The sequence below is a fragment of the Rattus rattus genome, chromosome 7, assembly GCF_011064425.1.
Source record: "Rattus rattus isolate New Zealand chromosome 7, Rrattus_CSIRO_v1, whole genome shotgun sequence".
NCBI lineage: Eukaryota > Metazoa > Chordata > Mammalia > Rodentia > Muridae > Rattus > Rattus rattus.
Window position 1 is genome coordinate 33,276,662 of NC_046160.1, and position 18,038 is coordinate 33,294,699.

Below are 18,038 nucleotides of genomic sequence, written 5' to 3' on the forward strand. Positions count from 1 at the left end.
TGTTTTTTGTTTTTGTTTTTTTTTTTTGGCCTTAGATATACTGTCTTTTTCATGTGCTATTAAATTTGGTTTCCAAGTACTTTATTAAGAACTTAAAGAAAAGAACTTAAGTTTAGAGTTTTCTCTTTTGTTGATCTTCCTTGTAGCTTTTTATTAGGCTAATCCTGGCATGATGAGACATGTTTGTTCCTGTGTTCTCCTTTCAGTATTATGCACTGTTTGGGGAATGCTGACGTTTAAGGTCTGGTGAAGTTTGACAGGGATTTGTTCTGTCCGATTCTACTGCTTCAGTCTTCTCGTGCAGTGTAGGTCTGCTGCAAATGCCTCCATCCTCTCAATTTAATATTAGCAGGTCATATGTGTTTAGGAATTTACCCATTGCTTCTAAGCCTTCCACTTTAGTGCAGTACAGGTTTTTGACATTCCGTCATAATCTTCTGGATTTCGGTGGTGCCTGTTTTAATGCCCATCCCATTAGCTCTCATGTTATTGCTTGGGTCTTTTTCCTTCTTTGGTTAATTTGGCTAAGGGTTTGTCAATTTCATCTTTTCAAAGAACCAATTCTTGTTTCTTTTATTCTTGTATTGTACTTTTAGTCTGAACTTCATTAATTCCACATTGTTAACTCTTAGTCTGCTGATTTTGCATTTGGCTTCTCCCCCAACCCACAACCCCCGACACTGATTTACTGCATTGTTTACTTGAGATCACTCTGAGTTTTAAATGTAAAGGCCCTTAGCTATAAACTTTCCTTTTAATAAACCCATCTGTGCTGGGTCCCAATGGTTCTGAACAGTTGTACTTTCATTTTTATGTGATTCTAGGAATTAAAAAAAATTCCTTTCTGATGTCTTTAATGACATGCCTATCTTTCAAGAATGTTTAGTCTCTGTGGATTTTGTAGTTTCTCTCTTGGTGTTAAATTTTACTTTTACTGTACTATGATGCAATACAACCAAGAGATGATTGTTATTTTTTTGTTTTATTTTTGGTAACATTTGCTTTATGGCCTAAAAAGTAATCTATTTCTAAGAGTGCTCCATGGGCTACTATGAAGAATGCGTGTTCCAAAGCTGTTAGATAGAATACTCTTGGATGTCTCTTTGGTCCATTTGATATGGTGAAGTTTGGCTCTCAAGTTTGTGTTGTAATTGTTTTGAAGGGGTATGTCTGGATGATCTATCTGTGGAGGAGAGGAAGGTATTAAGGTGGTAGTGTTGACTCTCAGACTGTCTCATCTGTTTATTGTCTAGCAGTTTATGAAATTGTGTTTGCTAATGTTCACTTTATGTACTTATAATTGTTATATATTCTGCATAGATTGTTCCCTTTATTAATATGTAGAAGCCTTTTAAAAATCTCTTTGACTGATTTTGGCTTTATCAGATATAGGTGTAGTTACTGTTGCTTGTCTTAGATTATATTAGCTTTCAACCTTTTAATATTAGGCTGTGTGGATGTGCCAATGAGATGTGTCTTGTAGACAACCCAATGATGCCTCTTGATTTTTAGTCCAATCGGCTACTGGCTTTTTAATTGGAAACTTAAGACCATTTATCTTTAGTGTTGTTATAATAGGGTGTGCTGACTTGTGTAATTTTGTTGGTTGTTTACCTGGTTGGTTTAGTTAATGTTGTTTTCTTTCAGTCCTTGTTCATTTCAGGGGTTTACTTAGACATGGTTGGTCTTTTCTCTTTTGTTCTTCTCTTCCTCATAAAATTTATTGTTTCCTATGCTCTTAGAATTAAGACTGCACACATGTGTGGGTGTCTATTAAGTACCTTCTGCAATGCTGGCTTGGTAGCTAGGACGGTTTTTCAGTTGACACTTCAGCTTGAAGTACCTTCGCTCCTTTATTGATTTTTTTTTAAAAGATGACTTTATTGGTGTCATAGTTGGCAGTGACTTACCTCAGGGCCTCACATGCCCTGTTATTCCATTCTTTCTGTTTCCTTCTGCTGGGAGGTTGGACATGAATTTTGTGTTTTGACTTTGAGAGTAGAATTTTTCCTCTTGGAACGTTTAACAGTGCGGGCTGGTTTTCGATTCATTTTTATTGTGGGTTCTCACTGTGTCTGTTCTTGTACTCATTTTCCCCTGTATTTAGAGCGCTTTCTGCTGTACTTTGATGGATGAGCCTTTCTCTCCCTTTACTTTCTGCCTCAGGGATGTTTATGTTTTGTTGCTTCTTTGTTTCCTAGAGTTTGTGGATGTTGTCATCATGCTTGCTTGTTTCCTGTTTCCTGTTTCTTCTTTACTGATGGTCACATTTGTTCCTTCCAGCTGCTGGGAACATACCCAGATGCAGGCATACATCTAGGAACTCCGAATTTAACAAATGGCCCAAGGTTTCTAGCCAAAGAAATCTGTTAGGGTTTCTTGTTTTTGAGTTTACAAAAAACCTTCTTCTTTTTGAGTTTACATGTGCCTTCAATTCTGTGACTCACTGTGATAGGCATCACTAAGCTGTATCATAGCCATTGTGGAATAACCACTGTTTAAGAAAAAGTACAATGAAATTATAACAAAATACCATGACATTTCTCTTTAAATCCCTCAGTTTGATGAACCATGATTACTTTTAGCTTCAAAATTCTTTGTTCTTGAATTTTTTCCTCTGTTAAATGTTTAGGAGCATATCAGCCCTAGAAGCTGTTATTTTTTTTAAATATTATATATTTTTAATTACTAAATATCTGTCTGAAAATGATCTAGGACATTTTCTAAGAGCTTTTATAATGTATATGTGAAATTTATAAACATTTACTTTTAAGCTTAAGATCACGAACCTTGTTACGTATCTCTTTCTTGGGTATATAATTATATTTTTAAGTTTTCAATGCTTATTTTTTATTTTACGTGCATTGCTGTTTTGTCTGCACATACGTCTGTGTGAGGTGTCAGAGCCCTGGACTGGGGTTACATGCAGGTGTATGATGCCATGTATGTGCTGGGCATTGGGGGTCCTCAGGAAGAGTGCACACTGCTCTCAACTGCTGAGGCATCTCCCCGCCCCGTCAGTATGCTTCCTCTTCTTTGGGTCCAAACACATAGTTTTACAAATGCTAAGCAAGAGCTCCCACAGTGACCTCCGTTTGTCAGGAGTGTCATTATTTTGAGGAAGAGGACCTTAATTTACATACTTTTTCCTTTCATAGATTTGGCTGATTGTGGCTACTTAGACAGACTTTGAATTGCTGTACGTTTTCTATCTTTACCTGAGTAAGAATTTGAATGATGGGATTTAGTTTTATTTTTCCCCATTTTTAAAGCATCTTTGAGGACCTCCAAATTTGAAATAACTTGGATTTTAAAATATTACATTAAATATTTTGCTTTTAAATCACTTCTAATGTATTTGAATTTTCTTTTCCTATTAGATAAAGAGTCCTTTTATCCATTGATTGATGTCAATTGGTGGGCAGATGGCGCAGTGACCTTGGCTCGATGCTCTGGTGCATTAACTGTTTCATCATCCAAAAGTTTGAAGAATTTATTGGGAAAATCCTGTGAATGGTTTGAGCCATCCCCCCAGGTCACTGCAACCCATGATGGGGGATTCTTAAGTTTGGAGGTGAGGTTTCTCCCTGTGACAGTAAATGCACATTGCATAAAAAATCTGTCTATTTGCCTTGTTATTTGTGTATGTCATGTAGTTGTGTGTTTAACCATAAGTCTTATTGAAATAAAATATCCCGTCATCCATGAATTAAATGTATTATATTGCTAAGAGAATAAAAACATTTATAGCTATTTTGTTTCCTTAAAACATTTCCTTCTCACTGGACTTAATCACTTTCTCTTTCTTTTGGATGAGCCATTTGAAAATGTAGAATGCTGTCAATGCTTGGTTAGGAATTACTTAGTGTTTATATTAGTATTTAGTGAAAGGATGGTGACCTAAATTTTTTTCTTCTTTCAGGAAAAACTTTTATCACCATGAAAGAGTTGAGAGTAGAGGCCATTTCTTTATAGTTGTGTTTGGTCATTAGAGTTCTTATTACGTCTTCCAAGAGCACAGTCCTGTGTAGCTTTACTTCTGCAGGGTACAGTGCCAGGTATCCATTTGTCTGAAGTCTGTCTTCCAGTCAGAGATCTCCCTTAAACTCCAAGCCAATTCTGTTAAGTCTGAATGAAAGTTATCTTTGGAAGCCAGGTGCTCAGCCTCGCTTGGCATTCGTGGAGCTGGTGGACTGTATAAAACGGACATCAGAAGCCTTTTCCTGGCAAGGGAAATAAATACCTTCATGTTGTTTTCTAAATTGTCTTCTTGTTTTTTACAGTAACTGCAGGTATATTAGTAGTTAAAGAAATTCACACTGTCAGCCTTTATATTCTGTCAAATAATGCAGATATTATTAATGGCCTTTGGCTTTAGAAGGTCGGAAGCCACATGGACGTGGATATCTTAGGGCTTTGATTTGCTTTGTTTCCTTTGGATCCATTGTGAATGACATGTAATGAATCAACCCAGAGTATAATTAAAATATATTTTCATTAGCTCTTAAAAATTTTGTCTCTAGTTTCTTATCATTAATTTTACATCTCCCTTTTCAATTTAGTGTGAAATTAAACTTGCCCCCAAACGGTCTCGAGTGGAGATGAGGGCTGGAGAAGAGGATGAAGGCGACGTGGATTCTGACTCGGATCATGAAACCTCTGCCAAGGCTCGTTATTTCGGGTACATCAAGCAAGGCCTCTACTTAGTGACGGAGATGGAGAGGTTCGCACCTCCTCGGAAACGGCCTCGAACTATCACGAAGAACTACCGCCTTGTGAGTCTGCGCTCCACAACCCCAGAGGAGCTTTATCAGAGGAAGGTGAGCAGTCCTGCTGCACCCTGCTTCTGTAGCACAGTTGCTACTATTTCACTGAGGAGAGAAGTTAAAGGAGGGCATGTTGGCTCCCTGACATGTTAAAATACCAGCTCCATAAGCTTTTAGAATAATGTCCTCTTTCTAACTGAGTAATTACAAGGCAGTGATAGAGAACTCTGGGGCTGGAAGAGAGCCTGAGGGTAAAGCAGAGCCAGAAGTCCGAGGCCAGTGTCCAGCTGAATGCCCGGTGGGCACGCAGCCCTGCGGTAGCTCCTCTGTTCTGGAGGCAGAGACTGGAAACCCCAAAGTAAGCTCTGGGTTCAAGTGCGTGACCTTGCCTCGTTGTAAAAGGTAGAAGGCAATTGAAGATGTTTATCCAGCTTTGACCTACACCTTACATGTGTGTGTGTGTGTGTGTTTTAGTATGTTCCATAGTGCTTGCTTGCAGGCCAGAGGGAAACTTCCAGGAGTTAGTTCTCTCCTATTATGTGGTTATTTCTTTCTATCAGTGATGAAATTCAGGCCATCTGGCTTGGTATCAAGGACCTTTACCCACTGAACCATCTTGTTGCTCTTAGTCTGAGGTATTGGCTCCCTGCTGTGTGCCTTCCGCTGTTCCTCTGTGGTGTACTTAAGTCCAGATCTCTACTAGACTACAGGTGGTGAGGGAAGACTTTAGCGTCTGCTTTCCAAGCCTGTGTGGCCAGTACAGCCGCTTACCGGGCTATTTGCTGTGCTCTGTAATATTTTGAATGAGCACTGACATGGGCAAGACTGCAACCTGCCTCTAGTCTCAGGTTTTGCCGTCGTCTGAAATATAAATGAGAGCTTTTCTTCATATTTGCTAAAGTGCTAAAGGAATGCTTGATCTAGCTGCTTCTCAGAATGTCTGTGAGCTTCTGATGACACTCTGCATGTGTGTTCATAACCTGTTGCACAGGGCAGGTGAGTGTCTTGATTCTTCCTCTCCTCAGAATGGGCTTATGGGTAATTCATCACTCATGTCTGTTTCCTTGACAAAGATTGAAAGTGAAGAGTATGAAGAAGCCTTGTCTTTGGCTCACACGTACGGCCTGGATACTGACCTCGTCTATCAGAGGCAGTGGAGGAAGTCAGCTGTCAACATTGCTTCAATTCAGAATTACTTGGTATGTATAAATAGTTATGGTAACATGATAACATTTATATCCATGGATTATCTTTTGTTTCTAGAGAACTTCCCACACTAATATTTGTGTAGGTAAAGAAGTGCTTTCTTAGAAAAACTGTCAGAATCTCTTGCTTCTGCCGTAAGATTTGATGGTAAAGATATCGAATATACATTCTCTGATAATCTAGCCATTTCCCTGATTATTTCCATTATTGTACCTCTCTGTATCCACATTGGTTAAGGCCTACCTACTGAAGAACCACTAGCAGAGTTTCAGTGAGGAGATTCGTGTTTCTGGCAACCAGAGATTATGAATAAAGGGATTAAGAGAACTTGAAGGAATACCTTCAGACCAACAGACTGCATTTATGCTCTTCTTCTCTTCTTTCTCTCACTCCTCCCCCTTATCTCCTTAAAACCTCTCCACGTGGAAAAAAAAAAAGAGACTGCATTTAGAAGGCAGACCCTTCTACTGGGATGTACATTGTTGAAGAAAGAGTAGTTGGGACAAATTGCGTAGAAGGGAACTTCTAGTATTGTTTTGGATCCGAGCTGGTATCTAGTTGTCTTGGTATGATATGGAAAGAGTAGCTGGATTTCTCCTGTTCAGGTACCAGTGAGCTGAGAAGGTCATTAAGGCCAGGTGCTAACAGTAACAAGCAGGACACTTCCCAGAAGCAGCACACAAATCAGGGTTGGTAAGTAATAAGAACCATACTAGGACTGGCAAGAAAAACTTTCTACTCCTATGTGGAGATGCTTCCCACCCACATAGATGCAAGAAAGATTGGGTATGAAGAATCTACTCACACGAGTGCCTCTGACACCCAGTGTTAAGATGTCCTAACAGTAGGACAACATTCGTACCACCTGTCTTGTCTCCTTCCCCCAACACTCTCAGACCTGAGGACCAAGGGAAGAGGCCCTAAGTGCTTGTGAACTGGAGAGCAGTATCTTGTCCTTTGCAGTGGCCGTCAGAGCTGTCTGTAATGCTGCTGCTGCTCACACCATCAAAGATAAGATATGCTGTCAGTAGACCAGCTTGGAGAGGAACTGGGAAACTCAGAGGGAGTAAATGGACAACTGACATAGAAACTTGTCAAATATAGTGTGTTTGGATTAAACCCCACAGTTGGATCCTTATTATTGCAGGCCTCCATGTTTAAAGTATGCACCTTTGTAGTAAGTTTGGGTTGCTATAGCACAAATATGCACTCAGCATCTTGAGCAAGAAAAAGTTAGGCTTGGAAATTCACAATTAATATGCCAGCCAATTGGTTCCTAGTGATACCACCACTCACCTTGGTTTGTCGATGGATCTCTTATTGCTGTATCCTTGAATGTCAGAGGACACTGACAGAAGAAACAGGTCTTACTAGTCTTTTGGGCACTAATCCATTACCTTGTGGATAGTATTTTATCTTACTGCCTGTTTGTCTGTCTGTATTGAGACAGAACGTCACTGTGCTAACTCTGACTGGCCTGAAATGTGCTCAAGGTCTACTTAGCTCTGCCTGGAGTGTTGGGATTAAGGACGTGTGCTCTTACTCTGGTGGGATGGTTTCTCAACATATAACGTCTGGGTACAAGCCTGTGTGTTTTGACCCTTGACATCTCTGCCAGGAAGTGGTTAGACTCATGGGATGAGTTTAAAGGTTTGGAGCTTTTGATCTCATATTTAGAGAGAAAAACATTTTTGCCTTTAGAAGAGTCTAGAAAGTGCTGGGAAAATTTCATGGTAATTTTTTTTTTGTCTAAATGTTCACATATGTGAATAATTAAATCAAAACTGTGGTCTGAAAGTGTTTGTAAGACATTGGTGTTTCAACCAAATAGTATGATTAACTGTTAGTCTTTATACTGGCTGCCAGCGGGGAGTGAGCATCAGGGCCAACAGCAGAAGGGAGAAGGCGGAGTTGTTTGTCTTGGGCTTAGAAATGCACCATTCCCAACCTGCATCATCTTTCATCGTGTGGTTAGGATGGGAGCTCCGGGGTGCAGGCAAAGCAAGCAAAGTGTGTGTTTGTGTTTGTTTGGAAAATATTTGGTTCAGTGAAATAGAGGATTTCCACAAACTCTTGGCTAGCTTGGGCATGGAGCAATTGCCAAACCATCCAAGATCCGGTAGGATCCGGTGCCAAAAATGAGAGGATAGAGGTGTAACTAGGTGTGCAGGCAGTCTCTGCTGTTACGGAGCTCATAGAGAGGAGGCGGGCCTCATACTTAGCATGTGCATAACCACACCAGAAGAATGCTCACAAACCTGTAGCACAGTGGCAGCTGTGATCACTGAAGACCCAGGGATTATAAAGGAAGGCTCTCTGTAATAAAAGTTCAAAATCAGCCTTTTGAGTCAGAAGAGGGGATATCGTCAAGCGTATAAGCAGAAGGAGCAAATTAAGACTGTGACATGACTCATTTGGTGACAGCTAAATCTATCTCAGTCATTATTGTTTGTCCTCATGTCCACGTCAGTGCCTGAAGCATAGTAGACACCCACTAAGCATTTCATGGAGAGCCGAGGTTTATTAAGTCAGCCAGTGGTGAGTAATGGTAGTGCACACTGGGACACAGGAGCAAAGAGTGTTGATTTGCCTTTGGATGGATGATGAAAGCTTGTGATCACTTGGCTTTGATTTAGGGTAGTATAAGCAGTGATGGATTTATGATGGATTTGTGTAGAGCAAGACTGGAGTAAGAGGAAAGGTGTGTAAGGAAGGTGGCTAGAGTCAAGGGACTCCTACAGTGTTCCTGCCATCGTGCTTTGATGATGTAGACAAGCCTTAGGTGATTTAGACTTACGTGGTGGTAAAAATGTAGGATGTGAATTATCGTGTAACTAAGATGTGTCTGGAAGAGGGCAAATCAGAGACCTTGGAGATGGAAGGAGCAGTTGGAAGGGTAGCACTGGTCTTCTGTCCTTCTGACGAACAGCAGTCCGTGACTTAGTGTGAGTGAGTCGGCTTCACACTGTGTGATAGAATTTACTGTCAATAAAGGTGTAACCGTGGTGTGTGCGTCTGTTTTGAAGCTAAATATGCTTACTACTTCAGGGGGCAAAATTTTACTTCTCTGTTTTATATTCTTTCTTTTATATCCAAGACACAAATTATAGGTATCTACAAAAGATCTTTTTTATATGTGTAGAAAAGAATACTATGGCTTTGTGTTTCATTGTGGCTCATTGGAGTTAAAAAGGATGCTGTTGGGATTTGTCCCTTAGTATGGACATGGCCGCTTAGTGCTTTCCCCACCCTTTGAGTCTTCTCTTCCTGCTCTCCTTCACTGCTCTGTGACCCCTAACCCACAAAGCTTCTTTTTACCCGGCACCGACAGCAGCAAGCCTGGCTGGGATTCAGACTCGGGTCCTGTGGAAGAGGAGGAGGAAAGATTATAAGATGAAGACTAAGGGTTCTTCCAGACACCACAGAAGTGATTCACCTATGAACTCACAGATAGCTGTGTCAGCGTGTGCACGACCTGCACAGATGGGATCTTAGCATTGAGCAGGGGAAGTAGACACAAAGTCCCACCCCTAACCAAGAAGCTGTTTTCAGTGATACCTGCTGGGAGATGGAGAATCAGTTTTTTCCAGTGGAGTGTCACAGACTGTCACCCACACTCTAGGGCAGATTCCATGGCCAGGAGTAGTTGGCCAACACATAAAGAACTACATGCCCCCCGCCCCCGTCCCCTTTCCTTTTTGCACGTATTGTTTCATTTTGGTGGTTTTTGTTCTATTGATCCTAAACCACCCCCTCCCTTTGCAAGAGAGGAAGAAAGAGCATGAAGTTGGTTCAGTAGGGATGTGAGGAGCATCTGGGAGGAGCTGGGGATGGGGAAAGAATATGATCAAAGCATATTGTATGAAAATGTAAACAGACAAAACCTGAAAACAAAATCCTGTGGAATCACAGCTCCCGATCCAGTTGCTGTGAACAAATGTGAAGTGAATTAGCAGTTTGTAAGGCGCTACCTAGGACCACGTTCTCTAATGCCGCTAATTCCTTCTGTGGAGTTGTAATTCTAGAAAGTGAGCATCAGGTTTTATAAGGTGCAGTCTGTTCTTAAGTGCCTCTGTTTACTTGTCTTTGTGTGTAGAGTAAAATCAAGAAGCGGTCTTGGGTTCTCCATGAGTGTCTGGAGAGAGTTCCTGAGAATGTGGACGCTGCCAAGGAACTGCTGCAGTATGGCTTGAAAGGCACAGACCTGGAGGCTCTGGTCGCCATAGGAAAGGGCGCGGATGATGGCAGGTTGGTTTTGGAGGTCTGCACTCAGTGCAGAGGTGACTTGAAGAAAGCTGAGGCTGCACATTGGGCAGAGAGGTGTTGAGCACATTGTTGAAGCTTTGCAGTGACTGGTGCTGCCTTCTCTTCCAGTTAAACGTATTTGTAGGCAGTGGCTTGATGCTGTGTCACACCAGGTCTTCTCAGGCTTCTTAGATGCTGGGGCTCCATGGCGCTAACCACCTGTAGGGCCACACTCAGTACCTTCCCGGTTTACGTGACTTAGGAAAGTCCCACAGCAGTTAACACTGGCCAAATGTCAGTCAGTAATATGGTAATGGCTTTAAATTGTTGTCAAGCTGTTGCCTACCAGACATTTTGGACTTTTATGAGACATAAATGATAGTATATACTTGATAATTAACTAATTTAAATGAGATTAACATTTATACTATGTTAAGATTATAAATAATGTAATACCTAATTCTATGAAGTGCAAATCAAAAACAACAGCAACTTATTTAAATCTAGTTACAATGGCTGTTATAAAACAAGATAATAAATAATAAATGTTATTGAGGTCACAGATTAAGAGAAATTCTTTTTTTTATTTATTTACATTTCAAATGTTATTACCCTACCCTGTTTCCTCTCTGCAAACTCCTTATCCCATTTCCCCTCCCCCTGCTTCTATGAGAGCCCCCCCCCCCAATTCTCCCTCCTTCCTCACCATCCTAGCATTTCCCTCTGCTGGGGCATCCAGCCTTCACAGGACCATGGGCCTCCCCTTCCATTGTTGCCAGATAAAGCCATCCTCTGCTGCATAGTCAGCTGGAGCCATGGGTCCCTCCATGGGTCCTTGGGAGCTCTGGGGGTTCTGGGTTGGTTGGTATTGTTGTTCTTCCTACGGGGTTGCAAACCCCTTCAGCTCCTTCAGTCCTTCCCCTAACTCCTCCATTGGGGTCCCCGTGCTCAGTCAGGTGTTTTGCTGCAAGCATCCGCATCTGTATAGTCAGGCTCTGGCAGAGCCTCTCAGGAACCAGCTGAATCAGGCTCCTGTCAGCAAGCATCCCCACTAGTGTCTGGGTTTGGTGACTGAATATGGGATGGATCCCCAGGTGGGGCAGTCTCTGGATGGCCTTTGAAAGAGAAATTCTTACACAATTTTAGTGAGACTGTAAATTGATATGACCATCATGGAAAATGAAATGTAGATTCCTCAAGATATTAAAAAGAGAAATACCATGTGATTCAGGGATTCTGTTAATGTATATTTATAAGAAGGAAATGAAGGCATTTTATTAAGGAGATAAATGTATACCCTATTTAAAACAGCTAAGACACAGAAGTTAAGACAGAATCAGCTAAGGTGTCCATCAACAAATAGGCAGATAAACAGTGCAACCCGTTTACACGATTGACTAGTAGGATCACCTTTGCCATAAAACCACAACGCTGGGCCTAGAGAATGGCTCAGTGCTGTTTCAGAGGCCCAGAGTTTGGTTGCCAGCATCCACACTGTGCACCTCACGACTGCCTTTACTCTAGTTCCAGGGGATCCAGTTTTCATGTACATTTGTGTGCACACACATACATAAAGTAAATAAATCTTTAAACAAACCAAGTATTTACTGCTGTTGTAGAGGTTCTAGGTTTGGTTCCCAGCTCCACAGGGGCTTACAACTGCCTGTAACTTCAATCCTAGTGATCTGATGCAGTCTTTTGGCCTCTGTGGGTACCACTTGTGATCATGGTACACACACATTGATGCAGGCACTTATGCATACACATAAAATAAAATCAATCAATCTTGAAAAACAGGGACAAAGGCTTACCCTTTGCAGCCATATAAATGGAAGGGAATGTCAGTAACAAGACATAGCAAAGTAAATGAAGTCATATGTGGACTTACTTCATATGTGCAATCTGAAAAAGCTGATGTCTGTTAGCCAGTGAGCCTGGCTCTGGGTATGAGAGCCTGAGGAAGGGCAAGGAGAGGCAGACGAGAGGTTGTTTGATACGGACAGAATCCCAGCCAGGTTTACAGAATGAATGTTGTGATCATACTGTACTGTACAGGTCAGAAGAACTACATGTTGAATGTTCCCATCACAAATATGAAAACGTGTCCCATGATGAGCAGTACATGGTATAGAGAAGCACTCTAAAATGAAGTTCCCTAAATGGCTGTACCTGTGTTGAGAGTTCTGCACAGTAACCAAGTAGAACTTCCTGTGACTGTGGAAGGTAGAATAGTGCAGATCAGAAAACAACATTATCTTGGCCTATCTTTAGTCCCCGTGAAAGCCATTTGTCACTCGCCTCTGTATGTTCTGTAACATCCTTTGACTATCAGCTCAAACTTTAGTGATGCATTAAATTAATCATTTGCTTCCACCAAAAACAGAGGATTAAAGATAGATTATAGACAGAAGTGATTCAAATTATTATACCCATTTTATATTGGGCGAATGTCCCCTCATCTGATCATATGCATTGTTTCCCCAGGTCGATGTCCTTTCCTTGTTTTAAATGTCTGTGGTCACTGTTTAGCCTCATTTCTTGTCCCATGGAAATAGTAAATGAACTGTGCTGCTTGGCAGAATTTTAAAGAGATATTTTTCTGTTTGGTAAAAATTAACTTAATGAATAAATAGTCACAGTAGGGTAAAGCAACGTTTCATTACATGAAGAAAGAAAGAAACAAAATCAACTTAATAGAAATCAGATGAGTTCTCTTCTCTTTGCAGATTTACCTTACCTGGTGACGTAGACCTTGATGGCATCACCTATGAGGAACTTTCCCCACCACACAAAGAGCCTGCCCAGAGCAAACGGCAGAAGGAGCTCAAGAAGAGACATGAACTGCTCAAATTAGTGAACTTTTCAAAGTAAGCCCGTCATTCATTACTGCTCACTGGGAAATAAGGTCTGGTCATTGCCCTATACTCTTTATAGTCCGAGTCGCTAGGCTACTTCATCAACGTGAATGCATTACTTTTGTTTAGCCCTCATGATTTTACATATCGTTCTAAGAACTGTAGGCTAAAGGGAACACGGGTTATTTTCATGCATTTTACCTCAGGCAGACAGCATGTGTCAGTGAACAGAAGCTTTTGTCTATAAATGTAAGCAGCTCAATCGAGTTCTTCCTCATAGGTTGACCCTGGAACAAAAGGAGCTGTGCCGTTGTAGACTCAAGTTACTAACCTTCTTAGATCGGCTTGCAACATATGAGGTAAGGGGTGCCCTTAGCTGCCATTGTGCGCATCATCTGTTCTTACACACGCCATCCCTGCCCTAGTGTCTCCTGTTTTGGTTTTCCAGGTTACTTAGAGGGGAGAATTCATTCACTGAAAAGTCAAGTTCTTTATTGGAAGGGTTTTGGTAAAAACTGAAAGTTGTAAAAGTCCAAAAGTTGTTTTGTCAGAGCAGAGAATAAAAAGGCTTTACCTATTTCTGTGTACATAGGCTCTTTAAATTTATAGCTGTTTTAATTTAATATTTGTTTATTTCTGGGTAATGGCACAGAGTTGGTTCTAGTGTGTGATTTCAGGACACACTGAGTTCAATATTTATACAACAAATATTCTTACCCATTTGATGATTTGCTAGTTGATTAGATTTAGATGGTTGATCTTTGATCTTTATTAGAGCCACTTTTGAATTTAATAGCAATTTACCTCTTGGCTCTTTGGGAACTGAACACACTTATGCCTCCATGTTGGATGTTTTATGAACATTGTGTTTTATCAGTTTAGATAATATTAAACATGGAAGAAACATGATTGTAATGGTAGAAAGCTTTTGGAAGCTGAGGCAGAGGAACTGTGTTGAATTTGAGAGCAGCCTGGGCTGTATAGTGATACGTTAAGACAAAAACCATCAAAAAAAAAAATCAAAAAACAAAAACAAAACAACCCTAAATGAAAATGAAACGCCTTTCAATGGCTGTGAATGGTTTAGTAAGTTAGTTTGTTTGCTTGCTTTTCCCATTCAGGTTTTTAGTTTTCCTATCTGGGGAGACTCAGAGTCACATTTGTGCTAGGCAAGTCTTGTCCTGCTGAGCAAGGTACCTGTGCTTTCAGGTTTTTACAACGAGGTACTGACCTGAAGTCTGGTCTCAGAGATTATTTCCACGTTCAGTCCATTGGGCCTCTCTTGTATGGCCACACGCTCTTGGCCTGTGGCATAAGTAGCCCTAGAATGCTGAAGGTATTTAATACTTCCGAGCATCCATGTAAACTCAGAAGTCTTGGATTCCCCACCTCTGGAAATGTTATCAAACAAAACTCAAAAAGAAAAGCTGGTGATTCCAAATGGAGATCACACGTAGAAGAATGAAATTAGATCCCTATCCTTGCTCACCAAGCATAAAAACAACCACCACCACCAAACCAGGCATGTTGGCACATGCTAAGCACCTAGGAAGCAGAGGCAGATGCATATCTGTGAGTGTGAGGCCAGCCTGGACTACATAGTAAGTTCCAGGACAGCCAGCTCTGCATAGTGAGACCTTGTTTCAAAAAAAAAAAAAAAAAAAAGGAAGAGGAGAGGAGGTACAGAGGAGGAGAAGAAAACACTAAAACTGAGTTCTTTCTGCGGTTGTTAAGGAGCATATATCTGATATGAGAAAGCTAAGGAGAGTTCCTGATGAGCTCATTGGCTACAGCTGGCTTGTTGTTGGACGGTCATAGTTCTTTAAAGCTTATTCTTTTCATTTTAGTTCTGTGACATTTTAAGATGATATTAAGAATAAACATATTTGGAACTGCCTATGTCTGTGTAGTGTGGTTCACTGCTTTCATAGTTCATTTTCACTTTATTAGATGATAATATCTTGGAAAAAAATACTTGCAATGTTGAGTTTGTGTACTTACTTTTCTGTCATTATTCTTTGGCTATTGAATTGCTATCCTCTATATGACATTAGCAAGTGTATTGTTATATATTATGATACTGACCTTTAAAATACTTCTGAGACCACTCTTTTTTGGAAATTAACCTTTTAGAAAATAGATGGTTTGGATGAACTCGGGTATTAAAACTCTGTAATGAGAATGTTTGGCCGTCATGCTTGGTAGGTGCATTGTGGTAGAGGTAGGTTTGCAATTCAAAGTCATCATCAAGCATGGCTAATTTTATTAATTCCATGTAAATAAGATGAAGGTGAATTCATTTGCAGTTCACCTCGGTGCTTCCTGCATGCCAGCTATGATATGATGCTGGTGCTGGGTGTAGGGAGACATGAGCAGCGATTTTCATGGAATCCTCAGCATACAGACTTTAAGTGAAGGTAACAGTCTGAAGAATTGATGAAGCAGAGGAGAGAAATATATTGAACTCTTCCTGGAGATGCCCAAGGGGCCTATGTAAGGAAGTTACCACCAACTAGTTGGTATAAACAACTTATTGATAAGACACAGGAGGGTAGAGTTTTGTCTTCTTTGTTTTTGTGACTCTGGAGCTCAACATGGTATTTGACTCACTGTAGACCTTGTAAATTCTTGTTGAAAGTTTGTGCAGAGAATTTCTTCACAGTCTGTCATCCACTGCCCCATGTACTTAGTCCAGACAGTTTGGTAATTTTCTAGCAGCACTTTGAGGCCATCACCACTTTCTTATTTTGTGATTATGAAAACTTAGAGGGGCACATAGCTTGTTGAGATAAGTAGGAAGCATAAGCAGAAATAAGGAGGGCATGTTCTTGAGAATGTGTGCTCGCTTGGTGTGTTTATAGCAAAGGGAGGAAGGGACATTGTTCATATGTTAATGGGAACCAGCCAGTAGGAGAAATTTATCCATGAACGTGTCTTAGCTAGGGTTTCTATTGCTGTGACAAAACACCATGTTCAAAGAACCAGTTGCAGAGGACAGGGTTTATTTGGTTTATGCTTCTAGGACTGTTCATCGTTGAGAGAAGTCAGGACAGAAACCCAAACAGGGCAGGATAAATGGAGGCAAGAGCTGATGCAGAGGCCATGGAGGGATGGTGCTTACTGGTTTGCTTTCCATGGCTTGCTTAGCCTGCTTCCTTATAGAACCCAGGGCCACCAGCCTAGGGATAGAACCACTCACAGTTGGCTGCTCCCTAAACCCCCATCAATCACTAATAAAGTGCCTTCCAGTGAGATCTTATGGAGGCATTTTCTCAATTAAGTTTCCCTCCTTTTGGATAACTCTACCTTGTGTAAGTTGACACACAAAACAAGCCACTACCAGTAGCAAAAAAAAGGCTTACTTTCATGATGATCGAAGAGTCGAAATGGGGTTCAGAGTATGGGTGCAGCTTTGAGACATGGAAGGTGGAGAGGTGTTTGTTTTGTCACCACTGAAGGAAGGAGGGTCATACTGGGGCAGACACAGGCAGACTTGGAGTTGTGGGTTGGGTACCTAGGTTCCATCAAATAGTGTCAGCTCAAACTGAGTGTTTTCAGCAAAGAGTGGTGGCTGAGGAAGATGTGGGAGGTTTGGAAAACCTGTAAAAGTTTGTAATTGACTAGGAAAGAACAGCTCATGTGAGTAGGACCCACTGTCCATTTGGGCACTTTCATTTTAAGTTTGTTGGATGGTTTTGTTAGCCTTTTATAATAAAAAATTCAACCTTGAAGAGATTCATAGAGGATAGCATGATGAACCCAGAGGTACTCTGTCATAGCCTCAGTCATTTCCAACATGTGTCAACCGTACAGCTTTCTGCTTTTATTTCCCCGCATCTGCCTTTTCTTTTAATTCAATATTTTCATGAAAATCCCAGAAATCTTATCTTTTTAGTCCATGTGTCTATATCTCTAATTAATATGGACTTTAAAAAAAGAACAATGACATTATTTCTAACATAATTCACAGCAATTTCCTCATATCATGTGATACCTACTTCATGCTCAGAGGTCTCTGGTGCTGCACAAATGCTTTCAAAGAAGATACACTTGGCTCATGTCTTACTAGGCTGTGAGGCGAAGGCAGGGGAAGTGTACTGTTGGCTGTATCTCCAGTGCTTCTCGAAGTGCCCCTAGGACGTGGTGGGCCCTGAGTCCATTTGTGTTTCCCAAGGGAATGAACGTCTTGCTTGCAGTTACCATCACTCCCTGCAAGGACTCAAACTCATCTGGTGTTTTTATGTAGACGTGGTAGGCACCCTTAGTAGTAACCAGTAGTAGTCTTGCTTATTTGTGTTTTCAGGTGCTTTGGCGTCGTCCTACAGAGATTTATTCAATTTTTACCATTTCATCTAGTTACAGATCTAGCATGTTAATAACACTTATAACAAATATAGCCCCTAAAAAGATAAAGCGCTTTAGTTAACAGTTGATAATTGAAATCAACTATTTTGGGTATTATTTATTTCAGCAGGCAGAGGTATAAGGGAGTAATATTTTCTTGTCACCGTATTTGGAAGTCTATTTATTGTCCCTGTTTCCCTCAGGAAATCCTAGGGGCGCCGCATGCATCTGAACAGAGATATGATGCTGAATTTTTTAAGAAGTTCAGAAGTCAGAATATTGTTCTCTCAGCAAGAACGTATGCTCGGGTAATTGCTTTTCGCAAATAGAGTAATTATGGTTATTAACACTAAATCTTTGAACTGTGTAGTTAATGTTAGTGCATGCATACACTGTTACACTCTCTTTTCTGTTATAATATTAACAGCTGTACAGAAAATGGAATTATATTTTAAAATATCACCATCAGAGTTTTAAAATAAATAAGTTTATAGTGTTAGATTGAGAAATATAAAATAAGGAAAAACGAAGTGTATTTCAAAATAACTCATCAAAACTGTATGCAAAGTTTTGAATGTTGTCATATACATCAGTCCTTTATATCTAAGGTTTGTAGTAGACA

General features: G+C 40.6%; 1 protein-coding gene across 1 annotated transcript in view; it reads left to right on the plus strand.

Moving 5' to 3' along the window:
- The window catches only part of Nbas (NBAS subunit of NRZ tethering complex), a 367,894-nt gene that overhangs the window by 62,528 nt on the left and 287,328 nt on the right, over positions 1 to 18,038 (plus strand). Inside the window, 7 exon segments of the mRNA XM_032907488.1 lie at positions 3,381 to 3,574; positions 4,563 to 4,820; positions 5,840 to 5,965; positions 10,069 to 10,220; positions 12,944 to 13,084; positions 13,353 to 13,431; positions 17,620 to 17,724. Coding sequence (XP_032763379.1) covers positions 3,381 to 3,574; positions 4,563 to 4,820; positions 5,840 to 5,965; positions 10,069 to 10,220; positions 12,944 to 13,084; positions 13,353 to 13,431; positions 17,620 to 17,724 — 1,055 coding nt within the window.